General features: G+C 36.2%; 1 protein-coding gene across 1 annotated transcript; it reads right to left on the bottom strand.

The window, feature by feature from the left end:
• Positions 1-835: 835 nt before the first annotated feature.
• On the bottom strand, positions 836-10353 carry LOC149006301 (CBS domain-containing protein CBSCBSPB5-like). Its single transcript, XM_089166752.1, has 14 exons — positions 9940-10353; positions 8813-8981; positions 8444-8576; positions 8172-8342; positions 7962-8040; positions 7729-7842; positions 7192-7258; positions 6897-7002; positions 6748-6806; positions 2757-2860; positions 2547-2680; positions 2054-2139; positions 1861-1950; positions 836-1585 (listed from the first exon to the last, which is right to left on the bottom strand). The coding sequence occupies exons 1-14, from the start codon at positions 10044-10046 to the stop codon at positions 1418-1420; spliced, it is 1587 nt and encodes a 528-aa protein (XP_089022878.1). The 5' UTR covers positions 10047-10353; the 3' UTR covers positions 836-1417.
• Positions 10354-12576: the final 2223 nt, after the last annotated feature.

Raw genomic sequence — 12576 nt, 5'->3', positions numbered from 1 at the left:
AATGAAAATGAATTCCTCAAACACTACTTATACAAGAACCTTGGACATCTGGGCTGCGTTTATTTGCTGGAATAAATGTGGGGTGAGAAAAAAAAAAGATGGAAAATTTATTTAAAAAAATAAATTTTTTATACTTTTCCTAAAAGTGTATATTGTTTGGTTGTTTGGAGTAGGAAAGTGAAAGAAACTTATTTGATGACGTGACAATCCAACTTTTTCACCTCAAAACTTTTCAAAACCCCATAAATTTGGTAGGATTTGGTAAAAAAATTTGAAAAAGTAAAAAAATGAGACCCACTACATATGGCCCACATATTTATTTTTTTCCCACATACGCAGTTCAAATTTACCATATTCAATTATTCTTATCGTGCTGGGTTGGTAGTAGTATTAAATGACATTGTCATCTTCAATTTTTTTTTTTTTTTTTTTTTTGTCTTTGCAAAATTATCCCTAAGACATTCATCAAACAAATTATTGTCGTACGGCGCTCGATTATTCGCTTGACTAAACATAACAGATAGTCTTTTTTGTTTTTCTGGTAAATGCTTGACTACAAACATATTCAGCACATGGAAAATAAATTTTCTATAAATACATCACGTGTTTAATTAGGGTTGCTTTAACAAAACTGAGACAGTTAGAGACATGAATATGACTCGTGTCGACTGGTCACCGCCGATACGAATTCTCCGTTGTCCTCTCTTATTGAATGGAATCTCTTTTGGGATTTTATAAATATATAACATATGAAGTAGACGTGCTACCAAGAAAATATATATATATATATATGAATGAAGTAGTCAGAGCATTGTCATTCCCAATTATTATTTTATAAAGCCACCATATGGGAGAGGAAGAATGTGTTATTCCACTATCTATTGTCCTGATTTTCATTGCTTGAAGGAAACAATTCATAACTGAGCAATATCATTTACAACTTGTAACAAGAGACATTATAAATAATCTTTAGACCTCCACAACCTGTAATCACCATGAATCCAAATCCACTTTCAAGAAGCACACAGTTCACATAAAGCTGCAGTGGGTCATGCTTTTCTTTACAAATCCTTTCAGAAGAATGTTATGCCATGATCTTGTAAGTTGACCATGCTATGTAGTTAGTCTATGGCATGGGGATCAGCAGATCTATATATTAATGCCCTTTTTTCCCCTGCCGGGTTAAATTATTGGGTAAGTGGGATGTTAATGACTCCAGATTATCTACCATACAGCTGTAGAAACAGAAAAAAAAATATTTCCAGACCCCCAGAAAAAGAAAAAATACCTCCTCAATTTTCAGAAGAAGCCAGGAGGTCATTTGGAAAATGCATCCTTTCTGATCAAATACTGCTTCTCCCAACTTCCTTGGGTGCTCCGGCAATTCATGGTAACCCAGAACATCGGAGGCTAATACTCAACCATATCTGTTCAAATATGTTAGTACACCAAGTCCAGCAACCACTGCAGCCCCTGCTGCAAGAGCACTGTATGCAGAAGCCCATGCATCCTTGTGTGCGTAATCCAATTCTCTACCATGCATCTGACCGTCGTTCCCTGAATATTCTAGATGCAACCTCAGACTCTGTTTTAAAAATTGTCAATCAGTGTTGGAGTATTTGAGGAAAAATGTTAAACCAGGTAACATTAAACAACATCAATAGGATAACACCACAGCACCAAAATTTGACCACTAGAAGTGTGGATACCAAAGCAACTCAATGCTAGACAGTTCCCTTGGATCAAAGTATTTGAACGAATAACAGCATGCTTATATGGGAAGCCTCACAAATAGACAACCCTAGAAGATATGACTACCTCCATTTTCCTACAAAGAAAAGGGGACAAGAATCATCCTACCTTCAAACCAACCTGCCTTGCATGATCCACAGCCGCTACAAGATCATCATCCGATGCAATCACGATTTTATCATGATCTCCATCTACATACTACAAATGTTTACAGAAATATTTAAGCAGATGAAAAACCACCATCATGCAGAATAATTACAATGAACAGAATGTAAAACATGACCTATGGGTTGCAAAATACCAGAATTTGGGGCAAGTGGTTCCGATCAATGTCTCCACCTACCCTCTGGAGGATGGAAGTTAGAAGATTTGTCAAACTACTAGTATCTGACAAAAACCACAACAAGAGGAAATCAATTCCTCAGTATTACAAATAGAACCAAGGAGAAAAGAAAATAACTATGCTAACAAAGAAAAGATCTGCCTGCACCAGTTCATTGATCCATATGACCCTTGGCCAAGAAACAACAGAGTCATCCAATTATTCAATCTACTGACTTATAGGACTATTTGCTATATGAATTTTGAGAAGCAATGAATTGGATGATAATGAAGTCAGGATCACTGAACTCCGTTGATTTCCCAGATGGTTGCAATACTATGACTCATTCATTGAACAAGGTCTGACCTACTCCACTATGTGGCAAAGTTCATAGAGTTGGTCCATCACATCATCTCATGAATCTTATCAGTAGATGTTACAATTTTGTTGAGGGATGAAAGCAGAAATTTACCACAGAAGAATCTATGCATCCGACCCTTTTTATCTTCAATCTTGAAGCCAAAGGCATTAGGCAAACCATATGAACTTAAAGTTACAATCCTCCCAGTCTCTGTTTCTTCAGAGTTCAATTTCAATGATCCCTCACTGCAAATCCACTAAAGACAGTTAGAACAATACTAAAACAATAGATGTATCAGTCCATTTATAAGAAAGTGAAAACCTCCGTGTCTCTTCTTCATCATCCATAGGTTCCAATGCCATGGCAGAATCCCAAAAGTTAACCATTGCTGTTTCATTTCCAATCCCACCACCCGTGCCTTTCACCTTATTTAATAACAGATACCATTAGAACAGATTATTCAATGGGATGTCATTCAAATTAAGAAAGATACCACCTCAAAAAGATGATAAAATTTACAGCAAGTAAAATAGGAAATGAAAAGAAAAGAAGAAGAAAAAAAAGAAATAATAGTATGTAGAAACTTTTGGCTATATCAAGGATCAATTTTAAGCCCATATTTATTTGCACTTGTAATGGATGAATTAACCAAAGACATTCAAGACGAGGTCCCCTGATGTATGCTTTTTTCTGATGATATTGTGTTGATAGATGAGACTCAAGTGGGGATTAATACCAAGTTATAATCATGGAGAGCAGCTTTGGAATCAAGAGGCTTTAAACTAAGTAGAACGAAGACAAAATATCCAATTCGTAACTCTAGTCATGATCGGGCAGACGATGAAGTGGTGAAATTTGACAATAAGGAGATTCCTTGGAGTGATTGTTTAAAGCACCTAGGTTCAGTCATAAACAAAAGAGGTGATATAGAGGAGGATGTTTTCCAAATAATTAAAATAGGGTGGATGAAGTGGAGAGGTGCGTATGAGGTCTTGTGTGATCGATGTATTCCATTAAAGCTTAAAGGAAAATTCTATAGGACCGTCGTTCAACCAGTTAAAATGTACAGTACAGAGTGTTAGGCTATTAAAAAGAATTGTATAGATAAACTCAATGTAGCAGAAATAAAGATACTATGAAGGATGAGTGGCAAAACTATGAAGGATAAGATAATGAATGGTCATATTAGAGTTGGTCTGAGAATTTCTCCAATAAGTGATAAGTTTCAAAAATGTTGTTTAAGGTGGCACGGCCACGTTCGATGGAGACCTATATATGCCCCTGTACAGAAAAGTGCTATAATTCAGATTGAAGAAACTAGAAGAGCTAGGGGCAGACCTAAGATAACCTTAAGAGAAATGGTGAAAAAGGATATGCATAGCTTAGGCCTTGTATGTAACATGACCTCAAATAGAATTGATTGAAAGGCAAGAATCCATGGAGCCAACTCTATTTAGTTGGGATAAGGCTTTTTCTTGTTGTTGTTGTAGAAACTTTTGTCTTTTCTCCACCTCTTTGAGTGATGCAAATAAATCACATAGAAGGTCTTATTTTGGTAGATATAAGACTTCTAATGGGTTTGTATTTTTAGCCATTTGGTCCAATGGTTTTCTATTCTGACAAGCCACTTTAATGGGCCTAAAATAAAAGTTATTGGATGGAGGAGCAAATCAAGTGGTGATAACAGATCATATCTAGTCTTTCCACAATTGCATATCAGTTCTTGTTTAAGAGGCTGACGCAAATATGGCACCAAATTAGCCTATTTTCCTTTGAAATCAACCTAGGGTTCATAGATACGTGTGTTGTCCCTTTGTTTCATGTGTTCATGTAGTCATATGCCTATTATTAAACCTCTAAAAGGATCGGATTCGGCCCGGATACACTAGTATCCGAATCCGAATCCGAATCCGATTAGTAAAACCGCTATCCGAATCCGAATCTAGTAAAAATTAAAGAAGGCATCTGAATTCGAATCCAAAACTTCATCGAATATCCGATTATAATCCGATCCAATAAACTATCCAATTATTGATTGGTGATTTGTGATTGTCCTTTTTTTTTCTTTTTTCTTTTTTCCAATTACCGGTTTCCGAATCTGATTATTAGCCCTTTTTTTAGAGAAAAATGTTTAATACTTTACTTAAACCAGATAATTTCTTATTTCCGATTATTCGGTTACCGTTTACCAGTATCCGAATCTGATTATCAACCCTTTTTAGAGAAAAAAATGTTGAATACTTTACTCTATCCGGATAAATTTTTATCCAGATATTATTCAATCTAATAAGCAATTATCCGAATCCAAATCCGGTTGATTAGCGGATGGATACAGATATTCTCCGGTAAGAAAATTTTCGGATACAGATACCCTTAAACGAATATTAATACGAATTCGAAGGCGGATTTTGGCTATCCATTTACAGGTCTACCTATTATATGAGTCCATTAATTTAGTGTCTACCCATGTATGAAATAGATTATTTATTTGGTTTAATTAAGTAGAGTGATACAGATTAATCAAATAGACTTTATCAAGGACTATACACATTAACTAAATAGACCTTATCAGGACCTGATATACACTAATTAGATAATCTTTATTAGCTAATACCTATAGTTAGAATTATATTTCCATTTCAGTTTTCCATTTGAGTACAACTAGGAATCCAATTGTAATGCTATGAATAAGCCATACGCATGTAACAGTCACAAAATTCAGAATAATAAGTTTTGAGTATTTCAGCCCTTATCTGTTTGGTCTGAGAGGAGTTTTTGCTCCAGCAATGATAAGCTCTAGGTGCTTGACCGACGAGGTTTCTATTCCTTTTCAACTGAAGTTTCAGCCTGCCTATTCTATGCACCTTCATCTCATTCATTACAAGGCTTTTCATCCAAGTAACACTGCAATTTTCATTCCCCTTTCCATCCTTTTATTTTCTACTTTGATTCCAACCCCCATTGAAGCCCTTCTCCATATACATAAGTCTTCCATCCATATCTGCATATTCACCCATTAGAATCTTCCCAAACTACAAATCCGTCATCCTAGGATACACACCAGCACCCCAAGCCAATTCCAGCCCTTATTCCCAATCCAAAGCCTTATCCTTTGATGTCAGAAGATCCCTGAAACCCTAACCCTAAGTCCAGAAATCAAAGGGACTTAATCCCACAGCCATCTGTCAATAATCCCCCAGATTTAGAGAACATAACATAGGCTCTCAACCCCATCTTCAACACCTGTTTTGAGCCAAACAAAAACCCCAAACAGTACTGTGAAATTCTCTACAAACCCTAATTTTCCCTAACAGCTTATTCATCTAAGATCTTAGATCACTGACCATCATTCAATTTATGCTACATCAGAGGCATAAAGATTTTATGCAACCAAATTTTATAGTGTTCTAAGTTCCAAAAGTACATCGCCTCAGAAGGATTCTCGCATTATCCCAAATCCGTTGATCAGAGTCACATCACACTTTAGAGCCTTACATCTACTGCTTGCATTGTTCATTTGGCTGGAATCTCAGATTGATTAAATGTAGTTTTCTCCCCCCCCCCCCCCCCAAAAAAAAAAAAAAACCTGGTTATATGCTATGCCTGCAATTCTGTAAGAAGCTGATCTCCCACTGGATTTCACTGCTTAGGGATTAGGACTACATTGCCGAGAGGTTAAATGAGCCAATGATCTGCTCTTTATATTACAAGTTCCAAAACCACATCCAAAGAATTCTAAATATTATAGAATTCTCTGTTGATAACTTTGTACTTTTTTCTCATAAATTACCCTCATTACTTGCACCTCTTTTTAGCTGCATTGGACAACATGGGCAATCCAGACCATCTGTCAGAAAGCTACTCAAGATCAAACATGCGTTTTTTGGACCAGATAACGTCTGTTGCAATTTGAAAATCCCATAAACACTTGTTTTGGAGCTTTCCCCATCAGAACAGCAACTGATGATTCAAATCCTAAATTAGAAAACATCCATAAAAAATGATTTTCATGTAGTGTGAGGATGCCTCCTCATAAAGCACCTACACTGAGGAACAGGGAAATAGTTGCTAGCAGGAGACTGGAGGCAAGGATAATTTGCCACATGAAGAAAGCAGAAAATATACAATAAAGTTCCTCATTTAGGAGTATTAACACATATCAAAATACCAAGGTTGTGAAGCTACCATCAATGTACCAGAGAGACAGACACACAGACTGCATATAGTTCCTTTGTAACAAGCATTTGTAGAAATAATTGCATAATTAAAAGTCAAAAGGGTAGTATAAACAAAAACTTGGGATGCAGCTTACAGTGGCTATAGCTGCATGAGTTATATGAATTACATCAATAACAGCAACAGTGCATCCATCTGTAGCAAGGAATCCAAATTTACCAGAAATTAGGATTAAATCAGTACTCTTATCACTAAAAAAAGGAATCTGGTGGAAGGCAAAGATACCTTGATCCACAACAGGGAGATGCAAAAATTTCCCATCATGCATAGTATGCAAAGCATCGACAATTGGGGAATCAACTTTAGCACATTCAGGATTTGGGGTCATGACCTGGATAATGGAAGTAAAATATATGATGCTTAGACATTGAGAAAGTGCAGTTCACTAGCGGGAAACAGAAAAATGACACACACTCCTTGATAACTCTTAAAGATATAGAACAGAATTTAATTCTTACTAAAGGTTACAGAATAAGTAACTTCACTTGAGCTGGGAAAAATCATTTGTGTAACAGCATACCTTCTCCACAGGAGTTGACTCCGGTGACAGATTGTGTGCAATTACCCGCATCAGGATATCCTTCGAACTGAAAAAAAGGGTAATTGAAAAATAGGTATTACAGATACATCTTCCTTAAATTACTAAAAAAAAAGGCAAGAGATTGACAAGGCTTCATAATCATGGCACTTCCCTAATGTTTCCGTAACTTCAGAAGTTTAAAACAAAGTTGCCAAAATTTTAGAAGTTGAGCCATGGAGTTAATTCTGGATGTATGTGAGTTTGAAAGAGAAGATTGAGGATGTAAAATGGATTAAATCCAAATAGGAAAAGGTTGACGCATATCTAACTCAATCCATCAGATGCAGCTCAGATTAGATTTCTCTTACAGACAATAAAAGTTGAAATAAGGTTTAGGACTTGGAACCTCTTGAGTTATAAATGAAAACCTCAGACAAGCTAGGCCATTTGGCAATAATTGACACTACTGCGTGTTTAGGAAATTATACGCAAAGAATTAAATGTAAGGTAAGTCAATAAGCATAAGAAGATACTCACGTAAGAATTCCTCGAGGCTTATTCCCAACAGTTACAACTGCGGAGCTCAATCGAAATTCGAGCATCTTTTTGGTTGCAGTTAAGACTGAGTCAGTGGGTGACACTGTCACTATCCTTGTAGTTGACAAATATCAGTCAAAATGGCACAAAGGCATCCAAAATAAAGCATAAACCCAAAAGCAAATGGCTCTGTAAGACAACTAATTTCAATTCCAAGAAACAATATTACCTACTTTGAATTCTCTGGAATAACAGTAGACAATGAAGGTTTAAACACTCGCTCCCTGAGGGTGTCAATGAATGTGTTAGGACCTGCAAAATAACCAATAATATGCTTCAGTACATTAACAAATTCATATTTTGACTGGTCGAACATAGAGTGGTCCAAAAAGGAATGAGAGGGGACCGGAAGAAAAGCAAAACACCAGATGCTTTCCACCAACCAGAGATTGAAGTCCCCCAATGCTTTTCCACTCCTTCAACAGCTGCAGCAATGGCCTTTCCCTTCTCAGCAGCTCTTTCCATGCGTGTGATTGCATCATATAGACACTTTGCTATATCCAGTAAAGCAATAACCTCTCCGTTCTCCACAACAGGCAAATGTCTGAATTTCCCTGAAGAGATGTATTGGGATCTCAACTTCATAAACACAAATAGGGAAAGTGTTCGACATGAAAGCCAGTGCATTCCAAAAAACTGTAAATAGTATACAGACCTTGCACCATCTTCTGCAGAGCTTCCACAGCTAGTGTGTCTGAAAGAACAAAAACTGGATTCCTTGTCATGACTTTGGAGACGGGTGTTTCCTCAAGGTTTAACTCACAAGCAATGACTCTTGTTGCCATATCCTACAAATAAATAAAATGGAAAACCTTCAGAAACATTAACGTAGATGAAATTTCAGATACCTTTTTTTTGGATGAATAAATAATTAATTAACAAAAGAGGAACAAACAAAAGCGGTCTTTAAGAGGAAGACCAGAAAGAAGAGTTAAGACCCCAGGAGACAACAATTGTTCCTTGGGGTATCATCAATCAGGTTAGAAGTTTCAGATACCTTGAACAACACATAATTTAGCCATACCTTGTCAGTTAGAATTCCACAAAGTAGAGCATTTGAGTCTGTGAGCAACAAAGCATCAACTCTACGAGCAGCCATCCGACGACAAGCCTCAATAATGGTAGTAGTTTCAGGTACTGTTAAGGCTCTTGAGAGCCGCAAGTTCTTTACAGTACGCTCACCAGATCGTGTCCTGTCAACAGAAGAAAACAAGAGCAAAAAATGTGCTACTATAATGCCACCACTTTCAATTCAAATGCTTTAGCAACATTATAGTAAACAGAGAGAAGATGTAAGCCAGTGCTGGCCCAGGCCATGGCATAAAAGTCATGTTAATACACTGATTTGCCAAGGAGAACACACAGGAACCGTGGCATTAATGAAAGACTCCACATTTTCTGAACTTGCAACAGTAGTAAATTTGTACCAGGGGAAGGAGCTAAGAAGTTTGAAAGGGAAAATGTATGAATAGACAGCACTGACAAATCATTTTAGGCATCCAGGACAGAATTCATAAAACTGAACTGAACATTTTTAGGTAGCCAGTTGTTGTAACAATTACTATGTTTATAAAAAAGAAGAAAAAAAATAACCTCAGTGGCTACACTAGGCTCTTGACCAATACACCAAAAGCTCTGACCTGATGAAATACATTAAACCAAGACTTTCTACCAATCCCATAGTGGGCCAATACACCAAAAGCTCCAGAGCTGATGGAATACATTAAATCAAGAGTTTTGCTTATCCCAGACTAAGCTTGCCCAACATAATATTCATAAATTAGATCCATAAAACGTTCTATTAAAACAAGCCAAGCTTCAAATGGGAATATCAATCTGCATAACATAAAAAGTTTTCTACTTCCTGCATGGATTCAAAACCATAGCAATCTATTCGTGGAGACTAAAAAAACAACTTAATAAAGAGATTAATTGGGCTGCATTTGATGACAGAAATGTATTGGATACCAAAAATGAAAACAAAAGGAATTTAAAAAATATTCTCATCAATTTCACTAGTTATTAGGATCAGCCATTAGAAAAAAGCCTAAATAGTACGATGCCCTTGCACCAAATCAAACTACCAAACTTATGCTCATTAGAAAAACGAAACAGAGAGAATTTGGAGAGCATTATACTCATGAATCATACATGGAACGAGATGATGTACTCCCATTTTCCAAACCCTTTTTCCTTCCCCGTGAAGACGAGCTAGGAAGAGTCATGCTCTTCCTGAAAGGACCTCCTTGACCATTCATCTTCTCCGCTAAGCGAGTAAGCGACCACCGCCTCTTCTCGAATGCGAAATCCGAAATGTAGAGGATTTCACCTCTCCTTGGCAAGGAGGAACGAAAAAAAAATCGATGTATTAATATCTTTATGACCCTCTTCCCTGCCAAGAAAGTCAGGTAAGGGCGTGCAATTCGAAGTTAGGGAGAACGACCACCGCCGGCAATCTTACCGGATTTCAGTTCCGGTGAAGAAAAACCGATTGGTTGGTCGTTCTTGGGAAGTAATCGATTATTTCGTTGCACCAAATGTTCCAGGTTTGAAATGGCACCCAATGTTCTGTACCGACAACGATCTTAACGGAAATTCGCCATCTTTCACTGCTTTCAATTTATTTATACGTTATCTCCAAGCGAGCAGAATTTCGAACCAAGAGGGTCGCCCGGATACTTAGGAGTTAGGACAAATTCTGGACCGAACTGGTCGAACCTTCGATTGATTTGATTTGACTCTTTAAACCAGGTATAAGTTCAATTTACAGCTTCGAAACAAGAAATTATTCATTAAATAGCTACATTAATAATAGCAAATCAGCTTGCAGGGTTGGTAGAATGATACTTCCTAGTGAAGAGGTTAGAGGTTTACGGATGGTATATGTAATAACCCTCATTCGTATAAAGCTTATTGTTCTTCTTTTTTTTTTCCTTCTCCATTAAATTGTTTTGTTTATTAATCAAACATGTGGCATCATTACTCTATATGGTGTTGTTCGACTCATCGTTACTCTAGATGGTGAAGATGTTATTGACAATGAACCCATATTAGGTTATTTTCACAGAGGAATGGAAAAAATTGCAAAAAATTGGACAATTATACAATATATATCTTTTGTAACACGTTGAGATTATTTAGCTATTATGTTCTCAAAGGCAATAATAGTAAATGGACTAGAACACTTGAGAAACATTCAAGTACCTAAAAGAACTAGCTATATCATATCTATTATGTTAGAGCTAAGTTGTACAGCTTCTCATTTGTTATGGCTTAGACATTTTATGGTAGATATCAATGCATAGACTCCCTTTTTATATATTTTTTAGAAATAAATAGTTGATATATGATCTATTTGAAATTGCCATGAGTATGCGAATGATGCATAATTATTTTCATATCAAAAGAGTACCTGCTGATTTATCTCATGACTAAATAGATAAATGTGCTTGAGGGAGTTGGCAAAAAGGGTTGCTTTCATCATATGGTATATGTGGCTTGCTCGGAATGAACTGATATTTAGAAAGACTGAAGGAACTCCTGAGGAAATGATCCGTAGAGCTAACATTGCTTTTGAGAAATACAAAGTAGTGGAAAGTCCGATGGTGATAAGCAAGCTGAGAAAAGAAAAGGAGAAAAATGTCTAGATTGCTCCTGAAGTAGGATGGGTTAAACTGAGCACCGATGCATCATGGAAGTGCAAGTTGGTTGTTTCAAAGTTGGCTTAGGCTATCTCTGCTCTTGAAGCAGAAGCCATGGCTTTGAGGGATGGCCTGCTTTATATCCTAGGTGAGTGTTATGATAATGTAAAAATTGAGTTTGATTGTCTACAACTTGTTCAAGCTATTGAATGTGGTCAGAGACCACCCAAAATTTCATCAGTGTTAGGAGATATATTTCATTTAATGCCCATGATCATTGGTTATAAGATTGCTCATATTGATAAGGAGATTAATAGCTATACTGACTCTCTAGCTAGGAGGGTCCTATCTTTGACGAGAGAGATAGCTTGACCCATTTCCGATCCTTGAATCCAAGCAATTGTTGCCTTGGATTCCTCGGTTGTATCTGGCTCAATTGCTTAATGAAGACCTTTTCTACAAAAAAAAAAAAAAAAAGATGGATAAATATTTGGATTTCTGTAATTATTTTTTAACAATGGTTGTTGAATAACAAAAGCTTATTAAGCGGAATTCAATTTTTCTGGGGCAGTTGACTGGGTAGGCTCTTGCTTCTTTTTTTTTTTTTTTTTTCTCGCTAAAATGTTTTGTTTATTAACCAAACATGTGGCATATAATAATTACAACAATATATAATACAGATTACGAATGATGTCTATGATTTTTTTTTAAGAATGTTCAAAAGGGGTCCACAATTTGAGGAAATTAATTATTTTTCTTCTAGGGTCCACAATTGGGAAATTAATTTTTTTTTAAGGAATCAAAATAAGTATCACATCGTTTCCGTGCAATAAATACATTAATACTTTCATTAAAAAAAATTATACTTAATACATAGCAACCCATCCATCTGATGAAAGATTCCAATGCTGATAGCATCATACCTAAAATGATCATTTTTTTAATAGAATTGAATAATTTTAAAGTGATAATGATTTGTTATTTTTCATAACCACACATTATTGGATTCAGTATGCAACGGTCAACCAGACTCAAAAAATGATCGAATATTCTAACATAGTATGTAATTTGTTAATGCAGGGTTGGTAGAATGGTAAGATCCATACTTTTCATTGGAGATGTCATAGTTCGACTTTTGGGATCCAAA

The sequence above is a fragment of the Hakea prostrata genome, chromosome 8 (genome assembly GCF_041222555.1).
Source record: "Hakea prostrata isolate BN-2017 chromosome 8, UWA_Hpros_2, whole genome shotgun sequence".
NCBI classification, from domain to species: Eukaryota; Viridiplantae; Streptophyta; class Magnoliopsida; order Proteales; family Proteaceae; genus Hakea; species Hakea prostrata.
The sequence above is the reverse complement of the archived record's forward strand: the minus strand, read 5'-3'. Positions and strand labels throughout refer to the sequence as shown.

Excerpts from the sequence above, each read along its gene's own strand:
- LOC149006301 (XM_089166752.1), bottom strand. The coding sequence starts at position 10,046 with ATGAATGGTCAAGGAGGTCCTTTCAGGAAGAGCATGACTCTTCCTAGC. Across the intron at positions 6,807-6,896 it reads TCTCCCTGTTGTGGATCAAG|ATGGATGCACTGTTGCTGTT; the intron begins GTATCTTTGCCT and ends TCCTTGCTACAG. Across the intron at positions 2,861-6,747 it reads CTCATGCAGCTATAGCCACT|GTGAAAGGCACGGGTGGTGG; the intron begins GTAAGCTGCATC and ends TTATTAAATAAG.